Below are 12271 nucleotides of genomic sequence, written 5' to 3' on the forward strand. Positions count from 1 at the left end.
TTCATAGTAATCGACAGCTTCACGGCTCCTTCCTGCTCCATGAGCATATTCACTTGGAGGCTTTATAGGCTTTAGAAAGCTTCGTTTTAATTGGAAATGTAAAATGACACAAACCAGTCAACAAACAGGCACTGGGGTCTGTGAAATGAGAGCTTCAATTTATCCTGGCTGTCACAGTGTTCCTCACAAAACAGTGCTCAGGAGGTATAAAGCACAGCCCAGACCAAATGCTGTGGGGGAACAACATGAAATATATGGGGGGAAGTGAAAAGCAAGTCATGGAATACGTGGGGGGAGGTAAAAAACAGGCATGTCAGCCCTAAATTAACTGACTCAGAGGTCACTGTGGTTTTCTCCCTCATCCTCCAACTTGCTCGCACACAAGTTTGGGAACCTGCCTCCATCACATTTCCTGGCCTGAGCCCTATGCATGGAGCATCACTTGCAGTCCTGCATCTCATCCCAACACCCTGGAGCTCTGAAGATCAGGTGCAGCATAGCAAATCCCACCACCACACAGCCCAGGGCCCTTCTGGGAAATATAAATACAGGCAAATCTGGCTGCGTCCTTCCTCCCAGCTGGCTGACACCCAAAATGCCTCCCTCCCTCCTTCCCCCCCTCCCTTCTCTGTGCTCAGACAGTACTGCTTCACCAGTCGCTTTGCTCCAAGCCCATCAGCTGTTTTTCTTTCCAAAGGCTTTGCATGATTTTGCTTTTTTGATCTGATGCTGATACTGTCTGCAGCACTTGTTTTTCCATGGTCAGGAAGTCATTCTAAAAATTCCTTGGTGCCCATTAAACTAATGGGCCTGACCCGATGCACGCAGGGTTTGTAGCAATAAAAGCCAATTAGAAAATGAAGAATTATTTTAAATGGGTTTCTGATTCAGATTACCTGGTCCAGAAGTGAGTCTTGGGCAGGACTGAGAAGTGTGAATACAGTTTGCCAACGTCTGCTGGAAACCTGCGCTGGAAAGGCTGGGTGATTTTGCTCTAAAATAAGAAACCCCTCCCAACTCTTGAAATTCACATTTCTTCCTCCCCTCCCAACTAAAATCCCAGCCCTAGCTCAGTGAACTCAGTGAGACTTTGGCCAGAAAAAGGCAGGATTTTCCCTGATAGTCCCAAACCTCCACCTCCATATTCACCTTTGGCAGAGGTCAGCCAGGTAGCATTGCACCTGGCACCTGTGGGGAACCAGTGAAGAAGGACTGAAATATTCGTTGGGTTTTTTTGGAAAGCAGCGTGTAAATTTTCTAATCTGCAGGTTGATGTTTTTATTATTTGCAGAAAGGATAGCAGCATTTTTAATCTGTAAATTTGGTGCTCCACTGACTGTTCCCATCACTGTAGGGTGTGGTTGGAGGGGGCTCAGCTGACACCAATCTACTGGTGGCCTCTCCTGGAATGGCAGTGCTATGGGTTTATAGTTATAAGGCCAAGAAATCTCCTAGATTTTTCCATCCTCATCTCTCCCAAAATGGCCTGAGTCGAAATAAAATTAAAAAATCTTAAATTCCCCAATCCCAAATTCTGAAGAAAATATTGATCCAGCATTGCAAACCTCAGATGTTTGAAACCATTGCCCCTTGTTCTATCACAACAGGCTCTGCTAACGAAGGGGACAGACTCTTTAGCAAGATTTGTTGTGGTAGCGCAAAGAGAAAATGTTTCCAGCTAAAAGATGGGAGATTTAGATTGGATGTAAGGAAGTTTTTTATGATACGGGTGGTGAGGCACTGGCACAGACTGCCCAGAGAGGTGGTGGATGCCCTATCCCTGCAGAAGACATCCAAGGTCAGGCTGGATGGGGCTCTGAGCACCTGGTGGAGCTGTGGGTCTCCCTGTTCACTGCAGGGGAGTTAGACCACATGGCTTTTAGAGGTCCCTTCCAACTCAAATGATTTTGTGATTCTTTGTTCAATGGCATCAGACTCTTGAAGCCAGAAGCTTGGCTTTGTAATCATGTAGATACCTCAAGAATTTTGCTTTTGCTTTCTGGTTTCCAAAGTTCTCTGTATCCCTGCTTTGGTCTTTTTCCTGGCACCTACATAGGCTTTCAATCTGCTCTGGTGTTAAGGACAGTGACCATCCTTTAGCAGTGCCGTGTTGACTCCAGTTCTGCAGTGTTTCTGCAGGTAACACAACATGATGAAGGGCTGAATACAACGAGCAGAGGAAGTTGTAGAAGAATAAAAACATTCAAGTAGGAAAAGATCACGAAGATCATCAGGTCCTACTGCCAACCTGTCACTACCAATCCCACTAAACCACAGTGCTAAATCTACTTTAACAGTAGGGGCTGATCCTCATTCAGTGTAAATAAAATGAAGTCAGATGAAACCACTTGGAGAGGCAAACATCTCCAAGGTCTTGGCAGCAGCTCTGAGATGGATCGGATTCATCTCAGCATCATTTTAGGAGTCATAAGGTGAAGTATCCACCTGGGCTCAGCAGTGCTGCTTTCCTGGAGAGTTGCTGGAAAGAAACAGGCACTTCTGGGGCACAAATGATTCATCCCATTTCAGACTTTTTCCACCTTCTCCCCAGAACAATGCTTATTTCAACCACCAGTCTCATTGACAGCAGCACCAGTTCCCTCTCCAAAACACGAGGTGAATCACAGCAAAGAGACCCCGATGGGTTGGTAGGGATCAGCCACAGTCCATGTTTTTCTTCTAGGAAGCAAATTCCTTGTTTGTCAGTGGCTTTCTGCTCTTTAGCAGACTCATTAGCACCTGAACTAGCTCATCTCCAAAGGGAAAGAGGGAAAAAGGAGGGGGGGGGAGGGAAAGCCAGCAGGAACTTCACTGCTCTCAAGCTGCTCTTTTGTGCCAAGACCACTCCATCTCTGGTATTGTTTACACTGAAATAAAAGCTGAACAGTGTCGGGTCTTAAAATAACTTGCTGTTTTCAGCTCAGGAAAGCCAGGGTCAGGGAAGCTTGGAGCAAATTTAAAGAAGCAGGATGACTAAGGCACAGACTGGGTCTCATAGAAGGAGGCATTCACATAAACGTTGAGCTCCATCACCAGCCTGGAGCAAACTGAGCTCTGGGTGTCCCTGTCCATACTACCTAGACCAGATGGGGCCTTGACCAAGGTGAGATGTGACATCTGCACTTGTTCTCCCAGGGCAAATCTGCAGCCACAGAGGTTTCTTCTGTTAGGAAAACTCGACACATGTTAGAGAAGTACAGCTGGGACTGATCCAAATGTCCCTTAGATGTTCAACCAATGGGTCTAGATGTGAATTATTGCATTTTAAAAAGAGGAGCTCCGTGATGTTGACTGTGGAAAGTATTGATGGGAACACTGAAGAGGTGTTGAATCTACAGGGGCTGCTGCAGGGTGACATCCATAAGGTGAGAGGAAGGGGGTCAAAGAGGAACTCCATATTGCTGTCTTAACACACCTCCTAGTCCTGAATGGGGCAGGGCACACCAGGTCTTTGGGTGAGTTTACAAGACATGGTTAGGCTGGATACATGGAGGGAACTGAGGCAGGTCTGCCTCATACCCACCATGGTTCAAGCTCAGCTCAGTCACTGATGGGCTGATGGTTGCATGAGATGACCTTAGTGGCCTTTTCCAACCTTTATGATTCGATGATAACCTTGCTCATCGCTTGCCATAGAGCACCATGCTGTCTGCTGGGAGACAGACTGGTCTCTAGGAGAGCTGATAGTCAGCTATGATCCAAACCAGGTTATTAAGATGAACCCAAGGCCAATCAACTTGAGTTGACAGGAGCTGAAGCATCAAGTCCTGACCCAGGTGGAGGGTGTAGGACTGAGCAAGGGGCTGTCTGGCTGCCTGCTGGGCTGTCCTTAGGTGACAGATCTCAGAATACAGCACATGGGGTTTGGGTGCTTCTGGACACAAGGACATGCTCACATCTCCCTCCTCACCCCCATTTCTCAGCCATCAGCATGCTCCCCAGCACAGCTCTCATCTAGGGAAGGAAGCAGGCGTGTGCCCGACACAATAGCAAGGAAGTACCTGGTCATTAGTGTTTCCCCTCTGCTTTCATGCCTCCTTCAGGCCATGACAGAGGTAGAGACAGTGGAAAGTGGGGGCTGCCCTGGGGTTGTTGCTTTGCTTTGCTTAGGCTCCCTGGTACCCGGCTCCTACATGCAAGGATAGTTAACAGTAGTCTGGTTTTGGGTGGTGGGTGGCACACAAATCTGTGTTTTCTCTCTGGTCCTATCTGCAGCCTCTTTGCTGAGCTTTTGGGCATCTCCTGCCCCATGGACAGAATTTTGGGGGGTACCTTTGTGTGGTGTTTTAACCCTTCACCTCAATAAACACTCACATAAACCTGGGTGCAAGGAATCAGCAGAGTGAGAGGCAGTGCTTGCTTGATATTGGGACCATTTTGGGAGGAGAAGATAGAAAGGAGCAGAGCAGCACATGAGCTGAGCAGCACAGACTGCAGGCAGCCCATGCATGCAGGGCTGGGAGTAAGCTGAGTTAAAAGAGGAAGGAGAGTCCCCTCTTCCCAGCCGGGAAACCATCAGCCCTGCAGCCTCTGCAGGCAGAGACACTCAGCTCCCCATTAAACATTAATGCTGGGCCCTGGCTGGCATTTTGTGAGATGGTAAAAGCCTGGGGAGCACTGAGGATTGATCTCAGCCAGGATGCAACCATTAGTGCCGTGCTTCAGAGATAGAGCAAGCAGGGAGCCAGACCCTGGGAGCGCCTCGCTGGATTCGTAAGAGAAAAAATGAAGTTCCAGATGATATGAAAGAAAGAAAAAAGAAAAAGCACTTGATGATTCTCCTTTGGCTGGGGACGTGTGTGCCCGGGCTGGGTGGGAGAGGACACTGCTGCCAAGCACAACCCATGGGCAGAAGCCAGCACCAGCCCTTTCCCACGCTCCTCTCACCCTCAGACCTTCAGCTCAGAGCAGCGACGTTTACTCATCCACTAATGCACCACTGCTCCCTCTCTTTGATTTTTCAGTGCAGCCTGGAAGGCTTGGCTGAGATCAGGCTGCTGTTTATTAGGGCAAAGCTGTAGTATGAGTGCTTGGGAAGCCTTGAGCATTGGGGTGAGACATCGTGGCTGAGCTGAGGCACCGACTGTGCAAGGTGGACTGAAACAGAGGCAAATATTGCCCTCCCTCCTTCCACTGAGGGGAAAAACCTCTAGCATGGGGGCAGTAAATTGTTTTTCATACAACACAAAAACCCACAAAGGGCCTGCTCGGTGCCCATGGGTCAAAGCCCAGAGAGAGAGCTCGCATCCTACAGCAGAAGAAAAGGAGCAGACAGATGGATGGGGGCAGAAACAGGAAGGTACTGACCCACCTGAAATAAGTAACCTGTGCACGGGTCCCCTGCAAAGATGTACTCACTGGTCCATGAGAAATTAAATTACACACACAGCTGCACCTCTGAGTCTCACTAGAAATAGGAGACGTTGGGGTTTTGGCTGAAGCATTGGCTGCAGAAGGGGTTAATGGCACATGAGATATGTTTAGCAGGATTGCTATTATATATATATATATATATACATATATATATATATGTATGGTTTTTTTCTCTTCTTTCTTCCCCCAACAAACAAAGCGTATGAGAAAATACAGTTCACAGTGGAGACCTGGCTGCCTGCCCACTAGGGCAGAGAAAATGCAGATGGTTGGAAACTCAGCTCCATGGCCACAAACCTGGGCTCTGGCTGCAGCACCCAGCAGAGGGGCCCTGGGAACCCAACAGCTGTGTGATAACAAGAAATATTCCCCCAGACGAGTGCAATGCCAGGATGTGGTCCACAGAGCAAAGGTGATGCCTTCCTCTGTGCTGCACCTTGGGTGTGTTAAGCACATACATGCTGCAATCCATCGAGGGGACGTAACCATCCCTGTTTCCATCCAGAATGGATTAAAGCTTGATAAATGCAAGCAAAACCTCAGTGACTTTTTGCCTTTTGTCCCTGGCTGGTGAAAGCATCATGGTTTGGATTAAAGGTAGAGCTGTCGCACCCACGTCTCTCCTTGCAAGGCTCCTCTTGTTCAAAGCAGTAATTAGCTACCAAAGTAAATAGGTGTTAGCAGAAACAAAGAGCTGCACTCGGTCTGGGTAAACACCTCAGATCTAATTTAATTTCCCCTCTTCTAGTAAGTGCAATCTCAGTGCTATGCAGCTATTTCCAGGCTGGGGCACCGAGCTCTCATCGGTGGTGCCGGGGCAGCTGTGTAAGTCCCTGAGGCTGCAACGAGCTCCTTTTTGATGAGCCAGATGTGGAGCACAGCTGGCAGTCACTAACAGCAGCACCGTGCTAAACTCCATCCGTGCCTTAATCCTCAGAGCCTCCTAGTCTAGACAGGACACGACCAACTAATGTAAAAACCAAGCAACAGAAAATTCACCATCTTCTTTTGAGCTGTCGGCAGAAGGAAACAACAAAGGGCCCTCTGGACTATTTTTCTTTGTTTTCTTGCAAAGGTGTTTTGCCTTTTTTTCTTGCAATTCCTGCAAGGCAGTATGCATCCAAGCTTGCTGCCCGTAGCCTCTTTCAGGTTTCATTTGCTCACTGGCCATGCTAAAAGCGATGGAGGCACACTGTAGCATGGGCTGTCCCTCCAAGCAAACACCTCTGCTGGTGACAGAGTGCTCTCTTGGCTGGGAAGAGACCTGATAACAACCCTCCAGTATCTGAATGAGAGCTGTAAGAAAGAAGGGGACAGACTCTTTAGCAGAGTCTGTTGTGATGGGGTAAGAGGAAACGGTTTCAAACTCAAAAAGGGGAGATTTAGACTGGATATAAGGAAGAAGTCTGTTTTACAGTTGGAGTGGTGAGGCACTGGTGCATGCCAACCAGAGAGGTGGTGGAGACATTCACAGTCACCGGGCTCTGAGCACCTGATGGATCTGTGGGTGTCCCTGTTCTTTGCAGGGGAGTTGGAACAGATGTCTTTTAAAGGTCTCTCCCAACTCAAGCCATTCTATGAACACAACAGGAGCCACCTGGCTATGGGGCCAGATCCAGGCCTTTGGGGTTGGCATAATGCAGTAAGCACCCCACATCCCCCAGGAATGAGAACAAGCAGAAAGATGTGCACGGGAGCTTCTCCAGTGGCTTTTGATCTCATTACACCACGCTGCCTGACTGCTGGGAGAAGTGGGTGGAGGTAATTAATTGCTACAATTAGCACGGAGCTGTTGCTGCCTATGATGTTTATCTTTTCCTGACGCTTTTGGTGCATCCAGTTACTGACTTCTAACCCTGTGCTGCAACGATCTGGCAAACTCTGCACAGCCTCAGGCAGCAAAAACATAGAACAGGATCACAGAATCATTAAGGCTGGAAAAGACCTCTAAGATTGTCTCATCCAAGCATCATCCCACCACCACCATGCCCGTTGACCGTGTCCCTCAGTGCCACGTCTGTCATCTACTTCATGAAAGGAATGTTATCTGCTTTAGGAAATCCAAAGGGTTTCCCACACTGAGCATCTGTGTGGGGTTCAGTACTAGGACAGAGCACTGGGGAGGAACAGCCCCATCAACAGGACATGCTGAGGGCACCCGACTGGGGGCAATTCTGCAGGAACAGGCCTGGGGGTCCTGGTAGGGCAAAGCACCAGCCCTGCATAATTCATGCTGCCTCTTTCCACAGCATCTGGCCACATCTGCTGCATTTCTGTTGCAGGCTTTCTCACAGCTGACTCAGAAAATCTCTCTTTGGCAGCTGGGTACCGTTTCAAGTGGGTACTTTCCCTCCAGCACTAACAAGCTGTGATTTAGTTACAAATAAGGAGTTTTGTTTCTCATTTGCTGATGTCACCCCACGGTCTTGTGGGGAACAGCACTTGCATCTCCACAGCCTGAAAAATCCTATGTTCCCTTTGGGACAGATGCACTTGCAAGCACGAGATTGTTTTTCCTTTTGATGCTCAGGTTTATATTTCAGCCATGTCCAGTATTGATCCCGCTGTCCCCACACTGAAGCTCGATTTACTAAATGGGAAGAGAAAAAGTTCCCCCAGCTGCGTGCAAGCAAAACTCAAACTAAAAGAGACGAGATTTAGATTGGATGTAAGGAAGACATTTTTCACCACAAGGGTGGGGAATTGCTGCACGGGTTGCCCGGAGAGGAGGAGGTGCTCCATCCCTGGAGACACCCAAGATCAGGCTGGATGGGCTCCGAGCACCTGATGGAGCTGTGGGTGCCCCTGTTCACTCCAGGGGCCTTTTTGGAGGTCTCTTCCAACTCATAATGATCCTATGCAAGTGGAAAATGCCACAAACAGACAGCTCTCGATGGCTGCGCCGCTGACACGGCAGCGGGATGTCATTTATTTAGCCTGACCTTTCCCTGCCAGCTTAATGCTCGCGGCGTTAGCGAGGATCCTCTCTGCCACTTGTGCACCCATTGCCAAGGTGACGTCCCGTTTTCATGCGTCAGCTGGGGAAGATGGCATGTGTGCTGTTGTGATGCTTTGTTTGCTGTCCTGCCTGATGAGATCTTGGCAAGGTTTCAGCTCGCGCAGATTGCAGCTGCTCCGCCATGGACCAAAACAGACTCAAGCTGGACGTTGCTAAGGGGAGAGTGCTGCAGAAACAAAGAGCGTGGAGCCCTAGTCCCCTCTGGTTAGGTGCTTTCAAGGCTGATTTCTGAAGATCTTTAGGAGATGAGATAGGAGGACAGTAACACACGCACAGAGAGTTTATCCTGCGTGCTTGAAAGAGGATTGAAAGGACTCAGCATGCCACCGGCAGCATCTTGCAGCCACATCCTTTGGCAGCATGTGCTAGGCTGGTTTTACAGCCCCAGCTGAGCTCCTCCAAGCCATGGTTGGTCCTCAAGGAAAGCTGCAGTAAGGTGAAGCACGAACAAGATGAAGGCTCGGATGAAATAAAACCATGGTGGAGGTAAGATGCCCACAGCAGGAACATTAAGACCACAGTACTGCACACCAGGCACTCAGCCCCACCTCGTGCTGGATGTGACCCCTCCCAGTACCTCTGAGCAAACTGTGGAGCCCTTGGAGAGCTGGAGAGCACCACTTTGGGGTCCGGCCTCGGTGAAGTGAGTGTGAATGTCCCCATGCCATGTTGGGAATGTGGAGGTGGCTCAATGGCACTCATGGCAGCAGCTTGCCAAAGCACAGCTGGGTTTGGATGGTGGAAAATGAGTGGAATAGATCCTGATGCTGCAGGAGACCACTCCATATCTACCTCCTCCCACCCAAACCTTTCTCAGGAGGAAATAGGGATGGAGGTGGGGAGAAGATGCACATCCATCACACAGTACAATGCTGGGGGTGGGGACAGCCAAAGCAGGAGGAGAGATACGGTCCTGCAGCCCCATTAAAGCTCTCCTCTGAGGGTTGGAAACTGCTGAACAAAGGGAATTTTCACTGCTGATTCCCACGACTTTCAAAGGGAATGTGGCGATGGACGGGGACAAAGACTACAGCTAAAAGCTCTCCCAAACCCCATCAGCTTCTCATAAGGGGCTCAGAGGGCTATGTCATAGGGAAAAGCGAACTACATAGCTTGCAGCAGAAAAGCTTGCTCTGCTTTGGATATCAAAGATGGGAAATACTTCAGAAGTCATCCAGGTATTACTACAACCCCCCTAGCCCTGCACAGGGCAGCACCTTCCTCCCACAGGTCTGACTGGAAGAGGATTCAGGTCCTCTTGAGATAATGGGACGGGGGATGCTTTGGTTGAGGACCTGGCTCTCATGGTACCTGTATTCTCCTCAGACTGATTGAAGCCGCAGATCTGGCAGATGCTGCGAACCCACTTGTTCATGTCGTCCTCAGTCTCGGCCACCAGGTAGAAGGTCCTGTCACTGGTCTTGATGTCGAAGATGTAGCTGTCTTGCAGCTCCTTCTTGTTGAAGGTCAGTCCCGCGTCCACTTGCTCGCAGAAATTGAGGTTGATCACGCGCAAAGGTTTCTTGGAGTGGTCATTTTTGTAGTACTCCAGGACGTCGGGGTCGCCGCTCATCCGACCGCTGCGCAGGACGAACCAGCGCTTCTTCCATGCCTGGAACAAAGAAAAGAGGGGACGTCACACCCATTGCTCAGGTCATGAGGGCCAGGAAACCACTGCCACGTATGGAGTGACACGGATGGATGTCACCTCCCCAACCTGGGATGCTCTGGGACACTGCTTGAGGCATCGATGCATGCGGTGTAGAAACCCAGGACTTTGATAGCCAAATCTCACCAGTTATCTGAGAGAATTAAGCACTGAAAGATCATTATGGCTTAAGATACAAATGTCTCCAAGAAGCATTAGTCCTGAGGCTCACAGCGACCTCGCTCAGCTGCACTCTCAAGACCCAAATACCCTTCACTCCTGGATGATAATCTGCAATTGCAATATCAAAATGCCTTCCAGCTGCTCAGAGGAGCCCTGAAGCTCTGGACACAGAGCTCTGAGCATCCTGCCCTTCAGAGAAACCCCTGAGATCATCACAGGGAGCATCTGCAGATACTGAGCATGCCAATTCTGTCTCTGTTTAAATGCCAGGCTAATGAAACCAATGGGAAACTGGTTTGTCTTTTTAAATATCAGGAATAATGCCAGGGGGCAATCCAAGAATCATTTGTTTTTCAACAACTTCTGCTCCTGGGTACATAGGAAGTTCCTTAGCAAAGAAAAGGTTGTTATTGATTTCTATGGGTGGCAGCCTTGGAAAACAAATGCCAGTTACCAGTGCCAGCACTGGGATTTGAACAAAGATGCTTTTTTCTTCAGTAAGAGTGGTGAAGCACTGGCACATGTTGAGCAGAGAGGAGGTGGGTGCTCTGTCCTTGGAGATATTCATGGTCACCAGGCTCTGAGCACCCGATGGAGCTGTGGGTGTCCTAGTTCATTGCTGGGGAGCTGGACTAGGTGGCCTTAAAAGGTCCCTTCCAATTCAAACCATTCTATGATTCTAAATCAATGGAGAGAGGCAGGTGCTACCAGCATTGTTTCATGGGAGTCCTTCATGAAAAAAAAAACTAAACATCAGTTTGGTCTATTAAACACCACAGGGCACCAACACAAGCTCAACAGAAGCATTTAGCTCATCTGACTTGCCAGAAACAAGAGCATCTGAACAACACGGGTTGGATACAGCCCATGTGGATGAGCAGGGTGAGGCAGGGTATTGCCCACGCTCTCAATTTGTGCAAAAGGATTCCATCCCCACCACCCTGCCCCAACTCTGGATGTTTGTTTGTGAGATTGACTCTATTTTTTTTTTAATATATATATAACCAGGTTTTTTAGGGGGTTCATGTGATTATGAGAGGTTGGGGCATGAAAAAGCCCTATGAAGGAAGAACCAACTGCCACATCTTTAATAACCCCAGAGAGGCAGTAAGGTGAGCACTGTGTGGTGACCTCCATGATGTCCCCGAGGAGGTGATGACAGCCCCATAAGTTTTCACTTACAGGTGACAAGGCATGAACTACACCTTAGTCATCCGATTACATCAGGGTCCCACAGTTTTGGAGAATTTGAGGATTGAAATAAGGGAAAGAAACCCTTGTGATTGTTTGGATCATACTTCTCAAAGGCTTCCAAATTGCTTTTGTTCGCGTCTTTAAGATTTGTGAGCTAATTAGTTTTGTACTGTCTCTCAAACTAGTACCTGGTGCCAGGAAAGCATCTTCTGTGCAGTCTTCCAAATGCAGCAGAGCAGCAAACTGCTTTGCAATAGGACTGACAGGGCTGGCAGATTTTGGTTTTGTCCAGGAGATGTTCAACTACTCCTGTGAGGTGGTTGCTCCCAGACAAAAAGAATACACCCATGATGGAGATATGCCCATCAGAGAGGGAAAAAACAACAACACAAAAACATTTTCCCCAGGCAGCAATAATTTGCTGTTCCATCTCCTCAAAATGGATTGCCCCAATCATTGGGACATAGGAATATCTTTTACATTTTAAACATCCCAACACCTTCTTCCAATTAACATAAAACCATTTCTTTGCAGCCACTCTACAGAACTAAGAAACGGGCACCCGTTAGCAAGGGTGTCTGGAGAAAGATGAAGTTGTGCAGTCACACGAGCAATCATGTAAATGAAGACACATCCATCACCAATTCTTGGTCCTTGGCTTTATTGCTTTTCAAGCATTGGGAGTCAAGCCTTGAGACCTCCGTTCTAGGCTGAGAAGGTGCACTGAAAAAGACACAAAGTACAGTAACCCGACTCTAGACTTTCAGGGAAAATATAGGAGGATGTGCTGCAAGAGATGACAGTGATGCTACCACAACTTCCCTTTTTAGCTCTGTTACAAGATCCACAACTTC

At 48.6% G+C, this 12271-nt stretch overlaps 1 protein-coding gene across 1 annotated transcript in view; it reads right to left on the minus strand.

Moving 5' to 3' along the window:
* Positions 1 to 12271, minus strand: part of GAB2 (GRB2 associated binding protein 2) — an 85160-nt gene that overhangs the window by 27154 nt on the left and 45735 nt on the right. The window contains exon 2 of the mRNA XM_065729922.1: positions 9704 to 10004. Within this exon, the coding sequence (XP_065585994.1) occupies positions 9704 to 10004 (301 nt within the window). The remainder of the gene's footprint in view (positions 1 to 9703; positions 10005 to 12271) is intronic.

This window comes from Cyrtonyx montezumae, unplaced genomic scaffold (genome assembly GCF_038088225.1).
Source record: "Cyrtonyx montezumae isolate F1298 unplaced genomic scaffold, pur_monq_1.0 scaffold_12, whole genome shotgun sequence".
In the NCBI taxonomy this organism is placed as follows: Eukaryota; Metazoa; Chordata; class Aves; order Galliformes; family Odontophoridae; genus Cyrtonyx; species Cyrtonyx montezumae.